The sequence below is a fragment of the Haliaeetus leucocephalus genome, unplaced genomic scaffold (genome assembly GCF_000737465.1).
Source record: "Haliaeetus leucocephalus isolate CR32 unplaced genomic scaffold, Haliaeetus_leucocephalus-4.0 Scaffold0, whole genome shotgun sequence".
Classification (NCBI taxonomy): domain Eukaryota; kingdom Metazoa; phylum Chordata; class Aves; order Accipitriformes; family Accipitridae; genus Haliaeetus; species Haliaeetus leucocephalus.
In genome coordinates this window covers 6,403,467-6,429,021 of record NW_010972436.1, presented here as the reverse complement: position 1 = coordinate 6,429,021, position 25,555 = coordinate 6,403,467, and the positions used below count along the sequence as shown (strand labels likewise).

The 25,555-nt window shown below is 39.4% G+C and overlaps 1 protein-coding gene across 1 annotated transcript in view; it reads left to right on the top strand.

The window, feature by feature from the left end:
- ADAM22 (ADAM metallopeptidase domain 22) overlaps nt 1–25,555 on the top strand; it is a 136,065-nt gene that overhangs the window by 1,067 nt on the left and 109,443 nt on the right. The window contains exons 2-3 of the mRNA XM_010562646.1: nt 13,875–14,017; nt 16,975–17,051. Coding sequence (XP_010560948.1) covers nt 13,875–14,017; nt 16,975–17,051 — 220 coding nt within the window. The remainder of the gene's footprint in view (nt 1–13,874; nt 14,018–16,974; nt 17,052–25,555) is intronic.

The following is a 25,555-nucleotide window of genomic DNA, read 5'->3' as shown; positions in this document are numbered from 1 at the left end:
TGCCGCCGCGGGCCGGCAGCCCCGGTGGGCTGCGCGGGGGGGAGGACGACGACGACGGGCGAGGGGCCCCCTCCCCGAAGGCAGCAGAGGCGGCGGTGCGGTGTCTCACCCGCAGCCCTCCCCCAAGTGTGTTTTCAGCGCTGAAGGGGAAGGTCTATTTTGAAGCGTTGCTGGGCGAGACGCGGGGCTCGTTTTCCCGAGGCACCGCTGGGGAACGCCAGCCCCGCTGCAGCAGCGCCCGGAGGGGTTAAAATGGTCCCCGTGGCTGCCGATGCCCTCCCCCGGCCGTCAGCGGGTGCCCCGGGCAGGCAGAGCCCGCTGCCTGCGGCTGCCGGGGGGCTTGGGGAGCCACAAAATGAAAGTTGCGGTGCCTTTGCGACAGCTGGAGGGGAATTAGGCTGCAGCTTAGTTGCCGCTTCTGGCTGAAGTGTGGGCAGGGTGGGTTTGTGTTCTGTGGACTCGGATGCGTTTTGAAAAAAGAGAGGTTGGGAATTGGGAGGGGGTTGCCTCAAATACAACGCGAACTTAACGTCGCAGTTTAACTTATGTACAACTACCCAAACTGGGGTGTGTTTTCAGGTTTCTCTTCTAGGAGGACCAGTCCCTATAGCTTTTAACAAATAGCTACCCCGGTTTGCATTAAAACACAGTGATTTTAATCTTGATCGCTGAGCATCATATTTGAGACGGTACGTGGCTGTTAGACCTGAAGGGAAAAAATATTGAGTCTATGCTATTATGGATGAAGAACGTAAAAAATTTCTGCATTTGAGGTAACTGCAGACATCCAAGATGAGTTGCAGGCCCCGTTTCCTCCTTTTCCAATTGACTGCTGTCCATTTAAGAAGCAAAATAGACGAAAAAAATTGTCTCGGATTTCTTTTTTATAATCTGCAAAGCATAAGCACTGACAGCTTGCATTCTTTTTGTGTAGTTAAATAATAAACAGTCTCTTCATAGCATATGTATTTGGCTCTCAATATAACTTACTCTATGAAAAGATTTTTCAGATGTGAAGGCCGTATTTACAGTACAATCAAACAGGATTCTAAAAGTTTCGAAATGGGTGCTTTGCTTAAAAAAGAAAAAAAAAATCCTCTCAGCATTTCAGGATTTTTTGAAGACCCTTGGACAATCACAAGTTCAAACGCTTTGTGACATGTCTGTTTAGAAGGTAGCAATAGTTGCATTTGGATCTAGTATTAGGATTCAAATACCAGTCTTACAGAACAAACCATTAGTTTGTGGGTTTTGTTTTTCTGAATGTCTCAAGTTCTATTCACCAAATCTTATGCTTGTAAAAAGTTTTCAAGTCATCCCCGTTTAGTTAAGTTGTCAGTATTAACATTACTCCAACCAGAAAAGAAGTAACACTAGTGGGTTAAAAAGGGTTAAATGCATTTCTTTCACAACAGTCTGCAGGCTAAACTGAGCTTACATTTGTAAAGCTCTGCCTGCAACAACAACTTTTGCTCCTGATCAAGAAGTTTCCCTCTGCTGCTTAAAACATCCCCAGCCTCTCCCATGGTATCTGATGGTTATTACCCACTGAAGGATGCAGGAGCTGATTTGGAGGAGAAAAATTATGAGGCAGAAGCAGGCCAAACTGATTTTCTGTGCTTCTCGCACAGGGCATGGTGACATATTAATTGCAGGATACTGCATCCCTCGCCTGGAGACCTGAGTTGGCTCAGCAGTAATGGGCCAGCAGCGTGGCTGCCTTTGCTTAACTAAAGTTTTGTAGAAGCTCCATTGAGGAAGGTATTTTTGCAGTAATAGTGTTAACTGTTGCAGTTGAGTAATTTAGTATCCTGACTCTTAAAGTCTAGCATCCCATAAAAAAACCCCCACCCTTATCTCTGCCAGAATGCTTATCAAAGTTATGGACTAACTGGTTTAATTTTTGTCATTGTTTTTGGGTGGCTGGTAAACGTCACATGCAGTATAAAGATGCAGAGTGCTGGATTCTGCTCACACATGAAGAGACAGCCATGCCTACCCTGAAGAGTTAACGGTCCAGGATCAGTGGCATATAAAGGGTACAGGAACAGAGGTGCACTCTCCATCAATAAAGTTTTTATGTGTTTTAGTTTTTTGTATGATTAAATACGCTCTGACTGTCTCCATGCCCTGTTCTATCCATTGCTGTCTTCAAACAGCTATGTATCAGAGTTAGAAAAACTGGTCTTGCATACAGATTTCAAACGAAAGTTAATGGCCTTGTCGATCAATTTAGGGAGGATGCTTCTTGGAGGAGGTTAAAGCATTCAAGAAGAATCTCTGATGGCTAATGGACAAGCAGCCGTATCTAGAAAAGCAAAGATATGTGAATGGGATGGTGCAGTCAGAGGACTAGGCAACGAGGCTGTAGCTGTTGAATTAATGTAAAACAATTTAATTGTGTTTTGAATTGGATAAAGATAAAAGGAGAGAGAGAGAGAGAAGCTGGAGAGAAGGAAGTCGCATTAAATCGGATCAAATTCCTTTAATTCCTGGATGAAAGCTTTAGCTGCAGAAAGGGCAGAAGTTGTACAAGAGGGATGCAAGCCTGAGTTTGGAATTGCACAAAGGGAAATGGAGATGGTTGCTCAGTGGAAAGCAGGAGCAAAGCATAGCCTTTGCAGCTCAGGAGTTTCAGAACAGGCTTATGATGGAGTTGAGCCAGAGGAGTGTAATACAAGAAAAGGAGGTGAAAGAAGGGAATTGAAAGCAGAAGTGACTGGGAAGTGATGGTTAGCACATTTCTAAAAATCTATGGGTTTTTTTTCAGCATTTGTTGAGGTTTCTCTCTAGCAACGTCCTTCGTTTTGTTTAGGTTTTTTGGGTTTTTTTTGGCCCATTGCCATAACCATTGAGTGACGTCTCTACGTGCATGCTTTACTATTAAATAGTAAAGGAAATACCTACATGCATGCTTTACTATTAAATAGTACAGGAAATAGTCTATGTACTCATTCAGAATGTAATTGCTTAAGAAACAAAATCAACGTGCTCGCAGTTGTAGTTGTCTATGGTTGCTGGATTTCAGAGCACAGCACAAGGCAAATGTTGTAGGCGGTTCTGTATTCATGTCATTAATGTTTTAAGGTACAGTATGTAGTGGACATTGGAGAATTCACGTGGCTTTGGGTTTCTGCTTTTAATTCCACTGCAGAATAGAGTCACTACCAATATCTGTGACATTCCTGTATTTCAATTTCTCAGTTCCCCAAAGGGGGTCTATTAGCAGCTGCACAGCACTTAGTCTAAAGAGTAATCAAGATATATCTGAGAATATGCTAATATTAATATTATCATTAATGCAATCCAGGATCTTATCAATGGACACTTAATTTACTGTTGCATAAATAAGCCTATTAGAAGATGAACAGGGGCAGGGACATTCAGTGAAGGCTAAGCTAAGATTTTTGTGTTTAAAAGAAAGAAAGTTCCTACTGTGGACATTTATAAGGAACCTTTTAACTCCATGCCTTGAGCCATGTTTCGGTATTGTAAGAAGCACATGGGAAATCACAAGTTTCTTAATACTTTCCTTTAGTCGATACTGTGCAGGCATGTTCTTCATTAAAATGTGGGAGTGTGTGAGCATTCCTCCCCACTGCTTGCATTTGTTCTTCCACCTGTGAAGGAGAGCAAGGTCAAGCACAAAGTATGCCTTTACAAACTTGAGTTTGTACTCTCTATCAGCACCTGATTTGGAGGACCTTTTTCTTAATAATTTTCAGTGGATCAGGTGTTCTGGTTGCGAAGACAAGATTCATTTTCCAGTTGGAGATTAGAGTACCAGACCTCTACATGCCTTTACCCAACAGATGCCTTCCCTCAACCCAAACATAACTTAATAGTGATCTTGCTCTTAGCTGGAGACTGCCACTCAACGCCAGTGGAGAAGGGTCCCAATTCTCCTTGAGGCCAGCACTTTGTGGTCATGCTTATAGGTCTGCACACACAAACGGACGGACAACATTGTTCCTCTGTTTTTGATATATCTAGGTGTTGATAGGGAAATTTGGGAGATTTGCTATGATTTTCAGTGGGAACAAGGTCCTGACTCTCTGACCTACTATGGACATAGATTCACTTGTCTCTGCTGTCTGTGCAAAACATTCATAGTACAGCAACTTCTGTTTCTCAACCTGTTTTTCACTTGCTTGTTGCCAGTTGTCTTGAAGGTGCGCTGGATTCCTTCCAAGTGAGTAAAAGGGCTGACCTGGTTATGGGGAGCCTGGCGTGAAGGGGCTCTAGGACTGAACTGTGTCTGGAGATAGAAGTACGTGTTGTTTGGAGTCCGGAGTGACTCAGTAGTTTTCAGCAAAGTATTTATTTGTCTTCCACAGTCTGCGCTTCTGAATTGTTTGTGACCAAATGATGCAATTCCATACATTGATTTGGAAGCGTGGCTTACAGATTTCTTAAATAACTTCCTATTGATAATAATCAATTGCAGAGAAGCTCTGCTCTGTCATGCTGAGCTCACATAGCTCTGCTTGCACTCGGAGTTGAAATCTTCATTAGTTATTCAGGTGTTGCCTAGTCCTTGCTATTGGATTCTCTGACTTCCTGGCCTCTTGCTCTAGTCTTTGAACAGGATATCCCTATTCTTTGCAGATGCTTCTGAAACTGCTGACTTTTTTTAAACATTCTTGCCCTCTGTTCTGATGCTGTCAACTTCTGTTGGTATTATAAGTTCCCATGTTGGGTAGCTCAAACAGTTAGTAATTTTTTTGGTTTAAAAAATGAGGGCTTATAAAACAGCTCTAGAGTTTGGGACTGATGGATGATGACTGTTGGAAAAAGAAGTGTCACAAGAAATTGCACAATTTAAAAAATTCTTTTCGGCCCACTTAATCAAATGACTGCTGTCTCTTGGAGAAACTTAGGCACAATTTTTGATCAACCTATCACAAAACCAAAGGGGGAGGAGGCTAATCTGGGACTGAGGCTGTAGCGAGTAATAACATGCATTTGGTTTGCTGCCAGATTTGGTTTTCTTCCTGCCTTGTTGCCTCTTCTCCCTCTTTCCTTAAGGATTATAAGGCATTACGCAAAATGTGTGTGATACTTTACCGTATGTTCAGTGTATGCAGTTCTGCAGTATTCATGTAAGGATAAGATACTTCACCAACCTAGCGATATTTTGTGAATACGTGAATGACAGTTAAATGTCAATAGTCTTGATGCAAGTCCTGCCTTCCTGAAGAGGAAAAAAGTGCTGAAAGCCAAACTTTGTTATAGATTGCCACATGATGAAAGGGCATTGGGAGTGCCCTTTGATTGCTGATGTAGGAGGGACTTTCAGATACACCTTTTTATAAAATATATGTATTCATAGTGTGTTTTGGTACTTTGTAGGCAAAGAATATATCAGATTTCTAGTTTATCATTCTTTGCAAGCTCATTTCAGGGAAAGTCTTTCCCTACTTGATAATGAGATTTGTTATGACAGTAAATGCGTACGTCCAAAAAATCATCAAGCAAAAAAAAACCTCTGGTAGCTGCTGCTTCAGAGCTCATGTTGCAGAAATATCATATATTTATTTGTCTTCCACAGTCTGCGCTTCTGAATTGTTTGTGACCAAATGATGCAATTCCATACATTGATTTGGAAGCGTGGCTTACAGATTTCTTAAATAACTTCCTATTGATAATAATCAATTGCAGAGAAGCTCTGCTCTGTCATGCTGAGCTCACATAGCTCTGCTTGCACTCGGAGTTGAAATCTTCATTAGTTATTCAGGTGTTGCCTAGTCCTTGCTCCAAGACATAGATACCTTTGAAAATCCTAGTCTGGGTAAAAGGGCTGCATGGGAAATCTTTGTTTTGTGATATCGTCTCTTGATTGTGCCATGGTAGAGCTGAAAAGAGAGATATTCCCAAAAGCTATGGCTTAATCTCATAAAACAGACTTATGAGGGATCTTAAAGGCTCAGATGTAACGATCCTTATAGAAAGTATTTTTCCCAACATTTGGTCGTTGCCATGATCAGCATAGTAACTGCAGAGTCTGACAGAGAAGTCCTTTCCAGCTCTGATAATCAGTATATCTATGTTCACTTCTGTTCTGTGTTGGTGCCCCTGAGTACAGGATCACTTTGGATCACTGGATATTCTTTCTGCCACTGTTTCACTTAGGGTACCTGTTTTGAGACCCCTTTTGTGTCTAATGATCTGCTATAACACATTCATGATGCAGAAGCGTGTTGCATTCCAGAGAGTGTCATGATAAATTTTGCTGAGATTTACCCGAATTATGGAGGAACTATGTAGAAAGTTAACATTCACTCTAAAACGTTTGCCACAGGAGCATTATGGATGTATGTTTTACACTGTTATGGTAGATCTGGTATTATATCATTCTTCTGGTACTCCAGGTCCCTTTTGTAGTCTCCTCAATAATCATACCAGTCTTTAAGTGACTCAAGACTAACAGCTTTTCTTAGGGCTCTGCTAGTTAAAACATTATTGCAGTTATCCTGTCAAACACTGCTTAAAGGTCAATCAAACTGTGTAAAACCTTCTAAAGCCTGATAAGGTTCAGCACTCTAAATTGTGGGTCCTTCTGGCTAGTATTGTCTCAGTGCTTTTCTCTCTCGGATCAGCTCTGATGAGGTTTGTGGTCCTTCCACTGTCTGCAGCTGCCTCCCTCCAGGTTCTTCTCCCTTGAGAGGATGGGGATCCTTGTCTTCAGCTCCCATGGGTTTGAGCCAAAGCTGCTTCTCCTCCCTGGTAGACTGCCCTTCTGTTTCAAGCAAAGTAGCTCACCGGGCTGTTGTCATATGATTTGGTTGCCAGTGGAGGCCCATGTCTCTTCTGAGTCTCAATAACTATGGATGTGAAGGGTGAAGTCCAGTACTATCAGAGGATCAAGCCCACTGCTCTTGGACACAGGATTGTGGTGTCTTCCTACACAGTATCTCTTTCTCATTCATCTACTTACATGCTTCAGTTTTTTGGTCCCTGAATAATTTTTTTTCAGTATTGTAATTTCTAGAAACAGTGTAATTGTTGGCTTCTTGTGTGTTAACCAAAACTGGTATATTTAATGTCTCAAAAAATCACTGTGGCTCCCATCCTGTCTCTCTTCTCTCTAGTTTTTACTTCTTTAGTTTATTTTAATCTACATCAAGTTTGCTATGATTATGGAAAACTTTCAGAGAAGAAAGCCTTCTGAGCCCTTCTAGTCATCTTCTTCCCTTTGGCTTGCCGGTGGCCTCCTGCGTAGTGTGTGGATATGCTGTGCTGAGGAGATGTCTTTTGGAGTGCGTAAAGGATCACAGAGGCCTGTCAAATGAAGTTTTGCTCTTCATAGCCACAGGTGCTCCCTGGTAGTACTCCTCTGAAGTCATTGCAATATTTGCACTAATCTGAGGAGGAGAAATCATTGCTGCAGGGATGAACTCTGCAGCGGCAGCTGTGCTGAGCCACAGCCAAGCATGGAACCACGTCAGTCTCCCCAGATGGAGGCATGTTCAGTGCAGAGGAGAGCTTTGCGCACAGAAGATTACATCTATGAAAGCTTTTTAATACTTCAGTGGGGTGACTGTGTGAGGGAAGGCTCATGTTTTTTCCCAGTAACATTATTGCGTGAGCGTCGAGCAAAGAATCCCATGAAGAGCTGCATGGGATTGCTGAGCAGATGGACAGGATGGGTTCTGCCAGGCTGTGGTGTGCACTTCCACAGTGTGGGTTGGCTGGTTGGGTAGGTTCAAGTGGAAAGCCAACGTCACCTGAAATTAAAGACGTGATTATGTGGAAATCAAAGAAAGTGGAAAATCATGTAGAACTGTTTAACTGTTGAGTGGGTAGGAGTTCAACTTGAAAATTGGATTCAGGTAAAGAAAGTTAAGATGCACGGCATTGCTGCAGGGCATTTGCCATCAGACAGTGAAATTTGGTGATTCCTCTGGTAATCTGACCAGCTCTAATTGTCTGTCTACACCAAATTCACTCTATAATCTCTCTCTTTTTTTTTTAAATGAAATGAATGTTACCAGACCAGAAAACTGTAGCAAGTGACCATGCTTTAGAAAAAACATATTCCAGAATGTAATGTTAATACAAGGTTTAGAAAAAGTTTGTGTGGGTAAATGCCTTTTAATGGGGCCTTGATTCTGAACGTGTGATGTATGTGAGCGTGGAGGCTACATCCCTGGCTTACAGCTCAAATATTGCCCAGAAGAATAGCAGTATGTAGGAACATGGTCTGTTCCAGAAATGTCTCCTTAGAGTATTTCAGCCCCTGAAATTCTGTGGGAATGAAAAAAATCCATCAGCTATTTCAGAAAATATATACAGTGAAAATGTTGATTCATTTTGATCTCCTAGGCTGTATAAAGAGGAAAAGGAGTTTTGAAATGTGCTTTCCTCGCACTTTTTGTTTTTAAACAGGACTTTGATACTTGAACGTAGAGGGTGAGTCATATTTAAAAAGTATTATCTGTGGAGCTGATTGAGCAATGTATTGGTATGCCTAAGAGTCTGCAAGTTTTGTCAAGCTCTTCTTAGCCTGTGGTGCTGACAGAATGTTAGTAAACTTTCTGCTGTTGCCCAAGAACCATTTATGGGAAAAGTTAGCCATGTTGGTAGGCTCTAGGTCTCAAAGAGTGCTTGTTACTTCCAGTGGGGAGAGCTAATCTTTTGGTAAGCTTCCTTCTGTATACAAAATAAATCTAAGACCATTTGAAAATGTTTGGAATGTGTCATTGTGTTGCTGAAAAATGTTTTGGTCACTGGTACTTGTTGTATAAAGGAGCAAAGTTAGCGTGCACTCTATTTGTTACGTTTGAATACTTTATTTGTAACATAAAGGTGGCCTTAATGGAGGGGTTTTGCAGATTCCTCTGGTAGTGGAACTCTGTTCCTTCGTTTCTGAAGCCTACAAGAGATGCTGAAAAGGGTGCCTTTCTCTAAACGTTATTGATTCCATTCAGAGCTTGGAAAACATGCAGCTAAAAATGACCTCAAGGCACCATCTGCTTTGGCGAGGGAAATGCCTTCAATTCTCTTGACCATTAGATCCATTGAGCTTTCCTTCTTGCCTAAATGGTGTCCTTGAGACAATAGTCCTTTCTACAGCTGAATGACACAGCGATCCAGATGGGTTCATCCTCAAGTGCTGCCTAGGGTGTGTGCGTGTGTGTCGCTGCCCTTGTTCTGTGTTCTCTCCTCCTGCAGATGCATTATGCATCGGTCGTGCAGCTGTGCACGAGTAGCAGCTCATTTGGGTTCTGCCCACTCGAAACTGCCAAGCATCCTTGGGAGAGGGGGTATTTCACGGAAGAGAGGTTTTCCTTGTTTGAGCCCTTCCCCTCTGACCTCATGCTTCTTCACAAGGAAGTAGGTTCACTGAGTGGTTGCACAGTCAAGTCCTGTAGTATCTAGTGAGATAGATGGAACACATTGCTCTACCGCTGTTGCATCTAGCATTGCTCTTCGTGTTCTATCTGACCCTCTGAAACCAACAGTCGCCGTGGGGGGCAATGGAAACGGCGGTGTCCCTGTGTCGCAGGGTGAGTCTCTTGTTAGCTCTGCTCCCTGTCTTGGTTTTAGAAGTGTGATCTTCAACGGTCATCAAAGTTTTTGTATGAATTATGGCAGGAAAACATTCTGATCTTTACAAGTTTTCATTCATGACTTGACTTTGTTTCCTGTTTGTAACCCAGACTTTATTAATCACCCTTATAATAACCTATTTGATCACAGTTTTCCTAGCCACTAGTCTTTGATGAAGAACCTTGTCAAATGCATTTTAAAAACATGAGGTTGAGCAGTCACCAGTTTTTCTGTTTTTGCCCCAATAGTGATCTATTTAAGATCTCTTGCACATTAGTTAAATGTGACCTTTTATACATGAAATCTTTACCGCTTCCCTTTCAGAAAAAGGAAAAAAAAAAAAAAAAAGAAAAAAGGACTATGGCTTCCCAAAAGTTCTTGCAGTTCTTCCTTTTGCTGGGATGTGAAGACTTGCACAACAACAGAAGTTACAGTAATTAGTCTCATAGGAAATCAAAAGTTATAACTAAAATTGTCTTAAAGTCAAATTAATGTCATCCTTTATACATAAAAGCATAGCGAGTATAAGATCCGGTACCACAGGGTTTTTTCTGGTGCTGGAAACAAGTGTTTGATTGCCTCTTGGGAAGCAGCATCTTGCCCATTCAGTTACTTAAATTTGTCCTTTTAGATCTGTGAGATCAAATGGTAGTTCACGCTAGATTTGCTAGCAGTGACAGCCTGATAGTTTTCCTGTCTTCATTGCTCCATTGTATAACCTTGGATGAATTTTTGAGAAAGGTGGAGGCAAGGAAGGAGATCAGGAGGAGAAGTTTTCAGGGGAAAATGAGAATTATTTTTTCTTTGTTGTAGCTGTTCAAAGGTGCTCACGGTTTTGGAGTGCTGGGAGGAGGTCTAGGGTGAGATGTGTGAGCAGATATAGCCAAGTCCATCACAGCTCAGCATCACACCTCTGCAGGACCTCAAGAGGATCCCTGCTGCTACCCAGGATCTGCAGTAGTGACACCTGCGTAATACATTGCATCGGTTTGTGCTCAGGACTGCTTTTTCCTGGTGCTGCTTCCCCCCCCCAATCTGTATTTCTGGGGACCTCTCTTACTTTACCCTATTGAGTAAGTTCAAACAGCCTCTGAGTTCAAACCCACAAATAAATAATAGAAGTATTTTTTTTTCTTTTTACTATTGAGAAGAATAATTACTGGCATTTTAGAGGTACAAGTAGTCCTTGCTTCTGACTCTGATTTCATTGATACTCTGATGTTTATGCAGAGAAAAGCTATTTTAGGTCATGTTTACGACTTTGTCATGATCTTCATCTGCTGAGAGCTGGTGAAACCCCACCGAAGTGAACTGGGCCATGGCGCTGCATTCTGGCTGGTTTTGTTTAACTCTCCCCCTGCCCCACCCTCATTTGGCATGGAGAACAGATATGTGATCCAGGATTCAAAAATGAACACGGACTTCTGAAAGTCTTTTCTTATTTCTAGCTTTTCCTCAAAATAAATGACTTATTTACTAAGTGTATCCCCAAAAGGCAGCTGTAAAAGCCTTTTCATCAAACCATGATTCTATTCTGCAGCTTTTTCATAAAAAACCCCCCCCCCCCCCCAAGCCCCATAGATATTTAGATTTATGCAATGGCTAAAAAGAGAGAGCTTGCATGAAGAATGACAAATAGTGATGATTAATATAGTAAATGAGTGCCTATAAATATTTTGAGAATGCTAGGGAAAGTAAGAAAGAGATTTTGCAGTTCTTTAATATGCTGTGATATGTGAATCCAGTTCAGTGACTCTGAACTTTTGATTAAAATTAGATATTTGCAAATGGCAATAGAGAGGGCCTGAGGGAATCACATTGCATTTCTATTTTGTTGTCTATTTTTTAAAAAAGATTATTTGGCTTGGAGATATTTATTTTTATTAGACCTAGGCTTATTTCTCAATTTTTTCTCTCAGCAAAGTTTTTATTTTTTTTTCTTCCCAGTACAAGTAGAAAAGTAAGGTTTTGAACAAATTTCTTATTTTACATACAGCAACAATATACTGCATAACTCCGGATTTATTACAACACAGCTGAGGCTGAAAATTGTCCTTTTATAATGTGTACATGTGCTAATTACCACTGTATTCCTCTACTGTAGCATAAATTTAAGTGTAATGATTATCTTCAAAAGCACAGCTAAAGTTCTTTTTAGGTAAATCTACATAAAATGTTTAGTATATTTTTCATTTAATTTCATTAATGTATTTATTTTGATTTTCCATGGACTTAATCGTTGTCCTTACTGAAGTTAAGAAACATTCATTTCATACAGACTTAAAGGATTGTTAACAAGCTGAGGTTTCTATTCTCCTATTAAATAGAAGAGGGGGGGAAATTAAATTAATATCTAAGGAATCTATTATTTTGTAAATATGACTGAATCCCAGAATGTCTGCTATAAAACCTTTGTCTTACAAGTTCTGAAGCATAGCTTTTAAGCTCTCTCTTGCTATAACATTCTATATTATTTCCTCTCTTGATGCTTTTCTTTTGAGTCTACAAATTTGATCAGAATCTTTTAATTAGAAACCACAATGCTATAAATAGCAGTAAATACAAAATTCTTTACATCAAGGGGCAAGCATATAAATAGGATTTTCTTGTCAATTAAAAAAAAAATAAAAAATCTCTTTTGATAGCAATTGTTATTATCTCTTCCAGCAAAACTCACTAAAAAACATCTAAGTGCTTTATGAAGGATAGTAAGAAACATGTATAATGAGGAATTGTACATTATATCACAACATATTTTTAATTCTCTTTTATTTTAATGAGGAAGAAGAATAGTCATCATGTTATTATGCTGCTTTCAACACCCAACTAATTATATACAATGTGAGGAAAATATCTAAAATATTTCCTTTCAGGATTCTTGTTAGTTTGATTATTAAAGAAAGTGCATAGCTTGTAAATGTTTCCCTGGTGGTTAAAATATTTGACCTATTTGAAATAAAAATCTTCCAAACATATTGAAGGTTACTACAGTACAGTGCAATGAGGCTCACCTTTGATCTGCAATGATATACGCTTGTTGCAGTTTATGTACGTGTATTCCCTTTGCAGATGCTCATTCTTAAGGGCCAGTTTCTGGAGAAAGCTGATCCCTGGCAGGGCTACTGAAGGGACTGTATCAGAAGTCATGATTATTCTGTTGTGTTTCTTTGTAATAATAAACAGTTGTACTTGGTACTGATTGCCCATCTCCTCTGTTACTGCAGTCATCCCTGAAGCATGGAGCAGGTGATTTAAAATAATTGGAATCGTATCCTTCTTGGTTTGGCAGGAAGGTTTGTGTACCACTTTTGTTCTTCTAGGATTCAAGCTTTTAATACTTGTTTTAGGTAAAATATCTTTGTGCTTAGTGATTTGAAATAATCCTTTCCACTCCATTTACTTTTGATTCCTTTCAGACGCTTGCTGAGATGCTTGAACCTGCAATATTTGACAAAAGTTAGCTCTTGGGTAGTTGCATTAGATGCATGGGATGCTTAGTGTTTTCTATACAGGGGCTTACAGGGTTGTACACTTCAAGTGCCACTAGAAATTGCATCTGAAAGTACTGCAGCTAATTTCAGAGTTGTTATCGATATTTCCCTTCTTCAGTTGCATGACATTAAAATTTCAGAACTTTTGATAACGTTGGAGGCATGGCACTGCGCTCTTCCATTAAGTTGTTAGATTCTCCTTTCCTGGCTCTTGTTCATGTTCCGCATTGAGTGCATTTCCCCTGGTCTCCAAGAACTCCCCTTTTATGACTCAGTTGTCAGCCATCAACGTGTCATGCTTATGGTTGTTGAAAAAGCCTCACATTTTCTGAGAAAGTTCCTTGGTTTAACTGAATGACATAATTGATTGTCTTGCTTCAAATTGTCTTTGCAGGTGTGTCTTGTTACTTCGGCTTGAATGAGGTGGTATAGATAGAATTAAAGTACTTATTTCCTTTCTTTGGGTTCTTTTATTGACTTAGGTCTATGAGTGTAAGCTTCCTTTGCAGCTGGCCATTTTACCTATTCACTGAGCAGACAGGTACATGTGCTTAAAAATAACGTAGAGTCAAGACTTTTAAAAATCTGTTTCTTTATTTTGTGGGTTTTAACCAGATATTCAGAAGAATTGTTATCCTAAAAAAATGTACTGGCTGGCACTCTTAAGGTGCAGGTTTTTGTTACACTGAATGAGATCTGTTAGCTGTCATTGAAAGGGGGAATCTGCCTTCCTCTTCATTCTCTCTTGCATGTCCCCTCCAGCTTCTTTCCATTGCATCTGTTTGTGATGTGACTATATGGTTTATTTGGATCAGCTTATTTGTCTGACAGAAGATGGATCCACTCCAAGTAATGATGAATTTTCTGATGCTGATCTGACTTTCTGGGTAGTCACACCAAGTCGACAAGGGAGAGCAGGTGGGAACATGTGGCCAGGATGGGGCAGAACTGTTAATTTTCGGCAGCAGCGCGCGGTATGCAGTGTTGCAGTGTTTTACAACCACATATCAGGGTTGAAGGGTGGGCTGCAATTTCTGGAAGGGGCTGAATTTGGCTATCCAAAATGTGCATCTTGGTATCTCAGTAGGTTTGAGATAGGCTTGAGATACGCTTGATTGCACTTCAGCTCAAACGTAATGGTAAGCTTCCTGGGTTTCCACCACTTGTCTTGGGGGTGGTTACATCTGAGTAGTGTTTTTAATCTTAATTTATTAATAGGCATATTCTCCCTTAAATCCACATTAACAGCTTCTGTCAGGGAATAACTGTAGTCCAGGGTCACCTCAGAAATACATTAGCCTTGTAATTGTTTATCTTAGAGTCGTGTTCAAGGGAGGAAATTTCCCAGACCAAATCAATATGATGCAAAATACCTAGCAGTTAAAAACCACACCAAACCAAAAAACTCTAGTCATTTTTGCTCTTATAGTGAATGAGGTGAATACATTTTAATGGCAAATGCTACATTTAGTATATGTACCTTTAGAAATTTAAGTTAGGCTTTTTATATTCTTCCTTACTGACGAATTCTCTTTTGGTACTACCATATGGTCATACAGAAGACTTGGTTATACTGTGTACAGAGATCTAAATGATGGCATATGTAGCTGTGTTGTTAACAAACAGAAATAATAAAGTGCTGTAGAATGTTCTTTGCATTTAGTAATGTAATGATGAAAAGTGAACAGCTGGGCTGCCATTACTCCTTTGATCAGAAAGTGATTGTTGAAGGTTAGTTAAGGTTAGCAATTGTGCTGAGTGGAACAAGGGAATGACTAAACTACTTTGGCCCCTTGTACCTTTTTTGGTACTTGTTTTTTGGCCTGTCACATCCTGTTTATGAGCAGCAGGCTAAAATTTCACATCTAGCAAGAGAAGATGGAATTTTAAAATCATTCAAAGCAAACTCTGCTGCCTGAGAGTTGGAAAACAAATGGCAATGCTAACCTGATAATTTGTTGATGGTTGGTTTTGCTGTATTTTTTGTTACACTAGTGGGTGCAGGCCAGAAACAGCTAAATGATGGTCCTACATGTGCGTGGCCTTATGTGCTGTGGGTGTGTGTACATGCTGTGGGTGTCCATCATTGCAGAAAACAGCTGGCTGTCATGGATCATTTGGGACTAGCTGCTTTTTTTCTTTAGGCTTTTTTGGATAGAAAGTAGGCTTTTAATATTGATGGTGGTTAATCACTGAAATTATTTACCCATATAAGGTTAACTATGTTATATTCAGTTAGTTGGTCAAAGATTATACATTTGTTCAAAAGAGATGCTCTTAAATCATCCAGAAATTACAAGAACCGCCTAGTGAAGACTTGTGGTCTGTGTTACAAAGCAGGTTAGGTGTAATGGGGATAGCTGAAATGATATCTGACTCTGTGTATTGTATCTACTGAGAGGCCTTCTCAGAAGCTTTCAAGTTAATACTGCATCCTTCTAAACTGTAATGTAAATATGTGGAATTTCTCATCATGCAATTTTGCATGCGTGTTCACTGCAGTGGCACAGCTAGGCATTTTTATAGAGGGCACTCAACCTGAGCATCTTCCAGTAAGAGAAGCTGTCTTTTGTTTTTTTTAAAGGAATCAACTGTTTGTAAATATGTATTCATGGTTGTTGTCTTTTTTATTTATTAATACTCATGCATATATATGGAGACATAAAAGAAAATTCTGCTTTAGGGCAACTAAAAAATGTAATAAACAAAAATGTCATGATTCCTTCAACTTCCCATTTCTTTGTTGCTGTTCTTTTCCAGGGAAACTGGTATTCTCAACTATTTGGGATTTAATGCCTATTGAAAGCCTGCCAGTAGTTTTAGAGAGAGTGAACTTGATGATTCACATTATCCCATCCTGTCCTGTGTTTCCCAGAGTTTTCAATAAATCATTTGTTACAGTTGTACTATCCTGTATTGTATTTAGAGAAGTGTAGTTTAGAGTTGTAAGTGGTTCTTCAGTGTTCCTTTTTAGATTCCTCTGTCTACATGCTTCAAATCTTAATGTGCAGATTTCAATGGAAAGAAAATAAGAACAAGGTTGGAACTGCTCCAAAATGTCTGAAAGTAGCTTTTCTTATTAATTAGTTAAATAACATGGCTGTTCGTTTCTTGGGAGTTTTCAGGTCTAGAAACAACTGTTGCGTTTCCATTGGATAGTTGAGTATTTTCTTCCACTAGTACTGGAATAAATATTCTATTTCTGGCAGATCGTGAGTTACAAAGTATTCCCATGTTCGTCTTCTATAGGACTGAATGAAAGCAATTAATTCAGGGAAAAGGTATGGCAAAGAGAGAAAGAAAGAGATGTTTCTCTAGCAACTCTTTTTTTCTTTGGTTTTAGTGACTGCTCAGGTGTTTGGAGTTTTGGGAGCCTTTTGGAGGAGATGGCTTACAGAGTAGTGGGTCAGAGCTTTATAGAAAATGCAACTAATCAGATTTTAGCCCATTGCTATCATCTCACTATATGGGCTTACATGAGTGTCCAAATGAACGGTTTCTTTCAGGTAATCTTGGTGAGATTTGTGAGTGTATCCCAGACTGACCAAACCAGTAACGTCTCGGCTGTTCTCCACCGGTCTGTGTGCAGAGCCAGGTTAAGGAACGAGTAACACAGTAGCCAAGGGAAGTCTTCCACTTTCCTTTGCTCAGGGTTTTGCCCCGGATGGAGATTCAAAGAGTAGTTTCCTCCGGTGTGGATGGGTTAAGATGGGGGGCTACTCCCAGTCACAGGCTGTGTTGTTGGCAATTCTTGAATAAGAAAACAGATCTTTTGTTTATTATCATGGACTGCTTTGTCCATTTCAATGCAATTTTATTTGGTTAATGGCATATTGTTACTTAGTAAATATAATTAATTTCTGCATTCACAAACCTGTATGGTATGTTTTGTTGTGGCTGAATGCTAATTCCAGTCTTTTCAATATTGCAGTCTACCCACATTGCTCGAGCCAGCTTCCAGGTTGATGCTTTTGGATCGTCTTTCATCCTAGATGTGACGCTAAACCAGTAAGTAATGAGTGTATCTTACTCTATGTTTGTTCAAGACCTGGTGCCAGTGAAATGTCATTTTCCAATGGAGGCTTTAGAGGTGGTATTATAGCACATATGTTATTTCTAGGTATTGAGTTCATCTGTAGCAGTATATTTTAAGGTCTTTTGTTATTTTCTCAAGTACCATTGTAGGTTTTGATATTCCTGTTGTTACTACTTAGTAGCTATTGCAGTATAACTAACGTTTTAGTGTTATAATTTAATTTGCCATCTTTCAGTTTACCATAAAGGCAAGTTACTGTACTCACACAGAGCCTCCCTGGATATTAAAAGATGGATTTGCTGAAAACTGGTAGCTGTTAGTGTTTTAATAACCAAGTGTAAAGTACTGGAGATACAGCAATTGCACGACAGCTAATCCTCAAAAAAGAATGAGATGGATAGTTGGGAATGAAGTTTCTCCGGATGCGTTTACGGTCTTTTGGGAACAGAGAAGCATTACAAGGCAGTAGCATGCTGTGAACTTCAGTCTACGATGAGAGATTGAACAATAGTAAACTTAAAGTGAAATCTGCTATGTGGCTTTCGGTAATGAGTTTTTGAAGTAGCCTCTTAGCACAGCTGTTTTAAAATAGTTGCTTTGCTTTACTGTTCTGAAGTGAAAAGAGAATAAATAGTATAGTAAATAGAAATGCTTTGTTAAGTAATTCAGCTCCTAATAATTGAACACAATGTTGCATGGTTCGGTGTAAGAGTTTGTGCTCTATCACTCCAAGTTTTTCTGCTATAAAGATGAACCATTTGGGCTGCAGTGGGAGCCACTCAAATTCAAGTTTTTTTCACTTGTAAACACATTTTAAACAGTGGCAACTTCTTTACATGACTTAAAAACCACATGTGAATCCTTGCTGGTTACAGACGGCAGAGACACTGTGCTGCTGGAAGAGGGAAAGAGGCTGGTTTAGAAGTATCATTTTATAACAGATGCATTTTAAAGAATTCTAGAGGAAGAATTTTCTGCTGAAAAGCACCAAATCCTCAACATTGAAATGTTTGTTAGAAATAGCAGTTTTGTATACCTATTTATACGTTACTGAGGGTAGGGTGCACAAACCTGTTTTTACTTTGGGTGGTAGATTAATGGTGTGGTCACAGTTAGTTTCTGAAAGGTCAGGATGGTCCTTACGGTATGCATTTTAGGTCATCTTAGTAGAAGCAAACACTTTTACTAATGGTATATGAAAAAGCAAGTTAAGGATGAGATTTTATGAGCTGCCACAGTTCTCTGTAGGTGGATTTTTCATTTACACACATGTATATATGCACATAAACACACACACAAATGTGTAAGTTTAAAATTTGATTTGTTTTGAGCTGGATCCTATTTCTATGTCATTCTTTTATTGTCTTTAATGATATTAGACCCGTATTTGTATAAGACTGTCAAAATGTATCCTTATTGTTCTTAAGAGTGCCAGAATCCAACTTAAATATGAACTTTTCTTGAGGAGCTATGCTTTTTATAATGTGAAAAAGTCCTATCACAAGTTGTCCAAAATGAAAACAAGAAGGCTGCAAGGAAATTAAGATGTTTGGCTTCTGTCATAATATTTAAATCAACATTTAAACTACTTCTGAAATAGCATTTGCAGATTATCAAATAAAAAGAGGGCCAAGTATAGCAGAGTGACATTTAAAATGTATTTTCAATTATTATTCCTGTGAACAAATCTGTTTCATTCAGCAGGCTGTATATATTTTTCTTCTCTTGCAATTCTTACTCTCCCTATTATATTCTGTATGTATTTTCTAAGGGTCCTGAGAGAAAAGCACTATTTAGCCCACAGTAGCTTTATAGTTGAAAAGTAGTTGAATTCTTGTAAGGAGCAAGGTTCAAGATTTTAGTTTTCCTCTGGAAAAAATATCAGCTTAGTACTTATAACTGAACCTCTGCTAATATCAAAAGCATGCTGAAGCAGGCCCCTGGGGTAAAATTAGCTCTTATGTGTAATACGCATTTGAGGAATGTTAAAGGAGGTATGGGGGACAGAGGGGGGGAAAATAATTTAAAATACATAGGTTATCAGGAAGGAGAGACTCTCCCTGGCTTTGTCAGTTTCCTTTCTTGCAGTCTCCCTGTTGTTTAAAGGCTGGTGTGCATGTCTTGTACATCTGAATGTATCTGAGTGTCATCTCTAGTTACAATGTAAGTGGTGGTCAGTCACAGTGGAAGTGTTTGTTCTTCCGTGTGGTTCCCCAATTTATGGAGAAAAAAAGTTCAAAATTAAAATGATGGTAGCAAACAGAGAGCTTTAAGAAAAAAAATAAAAAAATGCCCCTGACCCCTAATGTCTGTCTGCAAATAGATTTTCTTCTTTTGCTGCTCTCTTTGTGGACATTATTTTCTCTATTCTCTTCAAATTCATCTTTTTATCCAAGAGTCAGTTTCTCTGTTTCCTCCACTGCATTTGTCTGTGCTTTCTTATACATCCCCCTGTTATGTACCCTTTTGTATTTTGTAGTCTGTTGTGTTTGTGTATTTTTCCATCTTTGTTCTTACTCAGTTCTCCAAAGAGTCGCACATTTCTTTCTTTTCTTTTTCCATCAGGAATAATTGTCCCCTCTGCCATCGTCATAGGTGCCACACAAATTTCTTGAAAACTTTATGTACACTTTGACAGTTGAGGCTGGCAGAAATATTTATGGTCTCCTACTTGTCTCTCTTCCCTCATTGCCTGATACCCTCTGTTTTATCTCTTCACTTCACCAAAGGAGATGCTACTATTGAATCTGGGTGTTAGCTGAAGCAACCTTCCTTTCCTAGTCCCTTCCTCTGCCACCTCTCACAACAGTGGCCTTTCACCAAAGGCTGATCTCTGCAATGAAACAAGCTGGGAAGATACAGGAGCAGGGCAGGGAAATCAAAAAGCAGAGCTTACACTGACATTTCAGACATCAGGAAAACTGAGGCCCAGGAGGGGAATGTTCCGCCAGTCCTAGATGCAAGTGAGAGAAAGGAAAAAAAAAATTTCCGACTGGCACTACAGTGTGGCAGTTTAATTTAGCATTGAAATCTGTGTGCTTTCTTCTTGCTCATTTTGGATCTCAACCAGTTTTGAATGCATATTTGTTCACATTAAACGCATATGTGAGATACACTGAAACATTACCTTGAATGCTAATAAAAAAATGATGTTAAAAAGCTGGTATAATTACAACAGTGTAGTTTCCTTTTTTGCAGTGATGGTGGTATTTTCTCCACATACATCATCATTCTTTCTCTCTTCCTTTCTTTCCCCGAGTTGCCATAGCGTCTCTACAATGAGCTTTTTTTGAGATAACAGTGTTTCTTTTTAAACTTTTTTTTGCCTGTTCAACTGTCTGAAGTATTTACAAAGGAGCTTTCAGATCGAATCAGCTGTATTTTTAAAAGGTTCAATCCCTTAGGCAAAGGTTAGGGACACATTAGTTGCGTCGGTGTGTTTATGAATCCATTGCCGTGGTATCCTTATGCGTTCAGAACTGTATCTAATGGAGCTGTTTTCTGTGGCCGTCTTCATTAAAGCTGCCTTCAGCATTAGCAAAGCTGGGGCCTGACCGCTGGGCCGCGCAGGCGGGCGCTGCTCGCAGCCTTCCCTCCTTCAGCCTGCGTCCAGCTCTGGCCACCGACCCAGAATGGTGCAGGAGTTGCATAGCAATTAAGTGTGCTTATTTATCTGTTTTTTAATTCCTCCCCCTTGAAGTTTTTAATGCTGTGATGGCTCAGCAAATGACTGACTTCTTTTTTCATGCAGAATATTTCTTCTTAAATGTAGCCGCATGACCATTTACGCTCTCATCTTGGGTTGTAATTATGTGATTAAACAGCAGAGCTCACCAGGAAGCGGGACATGTTTCCGAAAGCATCTTTGAGGCCCTTTTGGTCCTGTGGACCGTGCGGATCTCTCCGAGGGGACCTGGGCCAGGGCATGTTCATCTGCATGTGAAGCAGCAGAGACCTCACGGCATAATGGCCCAAAGCAAGCTGTGATCACGGGGTTGGATCGGGAAAGAGCGTGCTGCAAGTTGGATAATCGGAAAAACTACAGTATCTGTGCTTGTCTGGAGTGTGGACAGGCCCTGGCGTGGGGTGACCACCCCAGGTTCACTTTGTGGTAGCCACGACGGGCAAGAAGGATGATCAAGGCCCTTCCTAGCTGCAGCATCATCCTTCATACGAGGGCTCTGGTATCTCCTGTCACGGAGACGGGCAGAGGGCGTCTTGAGCCTGCGTGTGAATTGTGGTCACTTCTGAGGTGCAGTGTGGACACCAGGTGCCCTGCTGAGGAGACTCTCGGCCTTCAGAAAGCTCCGTGGGGCATCTGGCCACCTGTGTGCGCCCTGGCTCCTCATGCTGTAACAAGAAGAGCCCTCCCCGATCATGGCTTTTTTTCTGTGAACGAACACATCGATAGCCTGAGATCCTCATGTTCGTGGTGACAGGGAAGTACTCTGAAGGCTCATGAGGTTTTCAAGTTTCTATTCAGCACTTCAGGACTGCTCTGTCCTTCCTGGTGACACTCAGTTGCTAGGATGGAGCATGGTTGCCACCTGCTTTTGCATCTTGCAACACAAATTTGATTCCTTTGGTCCATGTATTAGTGGAAAATAATCTATAAAGTAGTAGTAGGCTGGGCAAGATGTGCTCAGAAACCCTACCCCTTTAGGAAGCTCACACATCTTCTGTTCCCATCAAGCGCCTGACCGTATGCCGGAGGAGTACCGACACTGGGTATAAATCGATGGTCATGACAATCAACGACATTCAGAAGGCTGAAAGATTTCAAATGAGGCAATTTTTATAAACTCTGCTATTACTCTAATACCTATGTGGAAAATAAACGCACTTTTCATTTATCAAAAGGTAAAAAAACCCTTTGGCAAAACCAAAGAAGCTTCTTCAGAAAATAGGGTAGGTAATTTAGTATATTTCAGTCTTAATTTAAATTATTTCTGGTTAGTGATACTGGAAGGTTCCTGGCACTCCAGGAATTAATTATTTTGCCTTGCCACTGAATAGTTTTTGCAACTTATGCTGAGAAGGATACAGACGTTCCTCATGCCTTGTGGGGAATGTTTATTAGGAATGTCTTTTAACTAGAGTTTCGCAAACCTTACAGACTCGGATCGTAAACTTCATCAAAAAATCCTGAAAACAGAAGCAAAATAAAAGGCAGCTTGACAGACAAGTGCCAGCTTTTTCATGAGACAAACTGCTGAAACCTTGCCTGTAATTTCTCTTGGCAAATGGTCTCCAACACTAATATCAATGTGTCATGTAAGCTGTAAATGAAAAACATATTCCTAAACTTGCACTAAATCATAAACATTTGGCTGTGCGGAATTCAAAAGGATTAGCTTCCTGATGTGGTTTAAAAAATGCAGTTATACCGTTACTGACTATTATAATTTCTGGTAGTCTTTCTCCTGCATTGCCAGCCGTGAGTCTCATGCTCCTTCTGGTCACCCGCAGTTCGGGTGTGTGGTTGAGGGGCTCCGCGTGATGTGACGTGACATGACCTGCTGGGTTGTGCTGCCGGGTGTGAGAAGACCCGTCTGCCTTTTCTGCTCTAAAAGTACTCCATGCTTTATGATCTCTGTTACTCTTGTAATGACTCCCGGTAACTGTTTGAGTAACTGCATGTGGTAACTAATGGTCAGATCAGACCTGAGGAGGAGCAGCTCTTCCTTTAAGCTGTTTTGGGTCTCCTTAAAGTCCAACTCAGTCCCTTATTAGTTATTTTAATGAATGACTTGGGTTCACACAATCCCAATTGTTCTCACTAGCGGCTGGAATTTATTGGGATCGAGGGAATTCAAGCTCTGTTCACTTTTCTTATTCATGCCCTGTGCATGCAGGCTGAGGAGCCCCACTTGGGTACGATCACATTTTGGTAATTGATTCTTACTTAAAATAATGGCTTTTTTTTTTTCACCATATGAGAGTGCTCTGAAAATTGTAATATTTAGTACCAATTTACAGGTAGCATGATATAGACTGGGTTCAGGTGTTCTGAGTGCATTACTGAATCATGTTCTGCCCTATTTTTGAATTATTTGTTAAGTGATGTTTATCATGTGCTCTGTGATCAGAACCCCAGCTGACCCAACAGGATTGTTCTTTCACAACCCTATTTTGCAAAGTCATTCTTTCCCCCCTCTCAGTCTGTGACAGAAAAAATTGGTATGGTCATAATTGCAAACCAGAGTTAAGAAAAACTTTCTCCCTGATATTGTTGCTTAATTTCAGAGGTTGATCTTGTTCTCTGGGAGGCATTTATTCTGCACCTCTGTTTGTGTTAGCATGCTTTGCTAACACATATTTTGCACAAACTGTTTTTGAACGGCTTATATTTTTTTTTTATATTTAATGAAAAATGTCAGTTCTGCAGAGATTTCTTCCAACTAATTCTGCCTGGGCTAAAAGACAAAGGTGAGATGAAAAATCAAGGTTTTACTAGTGTATCACTAAACAAATCCTGAGGCTAGGGAGAATGCCTGGGATTATGCAGTTAGACCTGTGTTGCATCATCACTAAGGGTTCCTGCCTTTTGTGTTGTTTCTTTTTGCTTGTTTGTTTTTTGTTTTTTTTGTTTTGTTTTGTTTTGTTTTCAGTTTTGTGTTGAAGAAGTATGGGAATGAAGAATTTGTCAAAATATAAATTGTTTCAATAGTTAATTACGCTCAATGATAGAAGTTTGAACATTAGTTTTAGACTGAAAAAGCCCTGTAGGATTGAGTTTTCCTCCCACCTTGGTATGTATAGCATTATCAGCTTTCTTTTTGTTATATTAAATAGGTTGAGCTCCTGGATCTTTGATAATATGGCATCTTTTAAGTCCTTTAATAATTTCTGTGCCTTTTTACCAACCTCACCAGTTTGTCAGTATCCTTGCTGAATTGTAGACTCAGTACTGCATTTTGGCAGTGTCACGTATAAAGGTAGCACAACTTTCCCATTTCTAACTGATGCACCTCTTTGCGTAGGTCCCAAGATTTTCTTTTTTCTTTCTTTTTTTTCTTTTGTTTTTAAAAACTTGCTTCTTCCAAGCTTAGAATTGACTGTTCATTAAATATGAACTGTGTTCTTTGATCTTACTATATCATCACTATTGCTATTATTGAATTTGTAATCCTGTACGAGAAAAATATCAGGTTACTCTGACAAGAAAAAATTTCCATAAACCTATGTTGATTATCAGTAAGTTTAATACCTTCCTTTAATTTGTTTTGTATAATGTTCCATTATGCTTAAGACTTCTTTTGGAAAGGGTAAATTGCTTTTGATAACTCTATTACATTTTATTTTTTAATATTATAATGTAGTTTTAGGTTAACAAAATTGTGTTATGATTATTCGTCTATTACTGTCAATAGATATTTTTTTTTGTTGATTTAGTACCAGCTCTTGGTAAAGGCTGTTGAAATCAACACAAGTTTGCAACTGACTTCAGTTGGATGGGGATACGGAAAGTCGCTTGCAAGTGCTTAATTGGCATTCTGGTTAAAATGAGAACAAAAAAGGTAATTTGTTTCATTCACCTATTATTACCAAGTGTGTCACTGTAACGTAGTTCTAATCACATGCAAGAGAGTTACCCTGATGTTTCTGAAACACCACTTAAAGCTCAATGGTTTGTGACTTCTAAGTAAAATAGCACTTGAAAACATTTATATGTGTATACAAAATCTGTGCATCCCGTCATAAGATACTTTCCTAACCCATTAAAAAAGTTTCTGAAAAGGTCAGTCCTTCGTTTTCCTCTCAATGGATGTGATAAAGAATATTTTACTGCTTTTAGGTAATTGCATTTATTGGAAGCAATATTTGTTGGTTTATAGTAGAGTAATTAAAACATATGGGATTATCACTGAGTAAATTGCCTTTCCAGGGTCTGAATTTTTTTGACACAAAAATAATTATAGAAAATATATTACTGTGTATTTGTGAGTGTGTGTGTGTAGGAAGAAAATGATTAATTATTCTGGAGAGATATTATCATTCTATTACTATAATGTTTTTCTTTCTTGATGATATTCCTTAGATTACCAGATCACTTAGGAGCTATGTATCTTATACACATATATACAGAGATACCTCATATGTACAGATCAATCATGTGCTATCTTTAGCCTCTTCTTTAAAGTAAAATGGTTTAAACTAGGAAAAGAATCAAATTGCTTAACATGTTTCAGTGCCTATGAATTTATCTTCTAAGTGCTGAGTATCTCCAAGTGGCAGTAACTTTAACAATCAAATGACCTCTAGCCATTATGAAAGATTTTAAAAGAAAAATTAATTGTATTTTTTATTTAGTCTTTGCAAAGTGACTATGATATGCAAAGTGTAATTTCTGGATTTACAGTTGAAATGGAATTATATCCTCATATGCTAACAATAGTTTGGGCACCAGAGTCTTTACTTGAATGTTTGGATTGTATATACATTAATGCCACTTCTGTAAATAATATAAAACAAA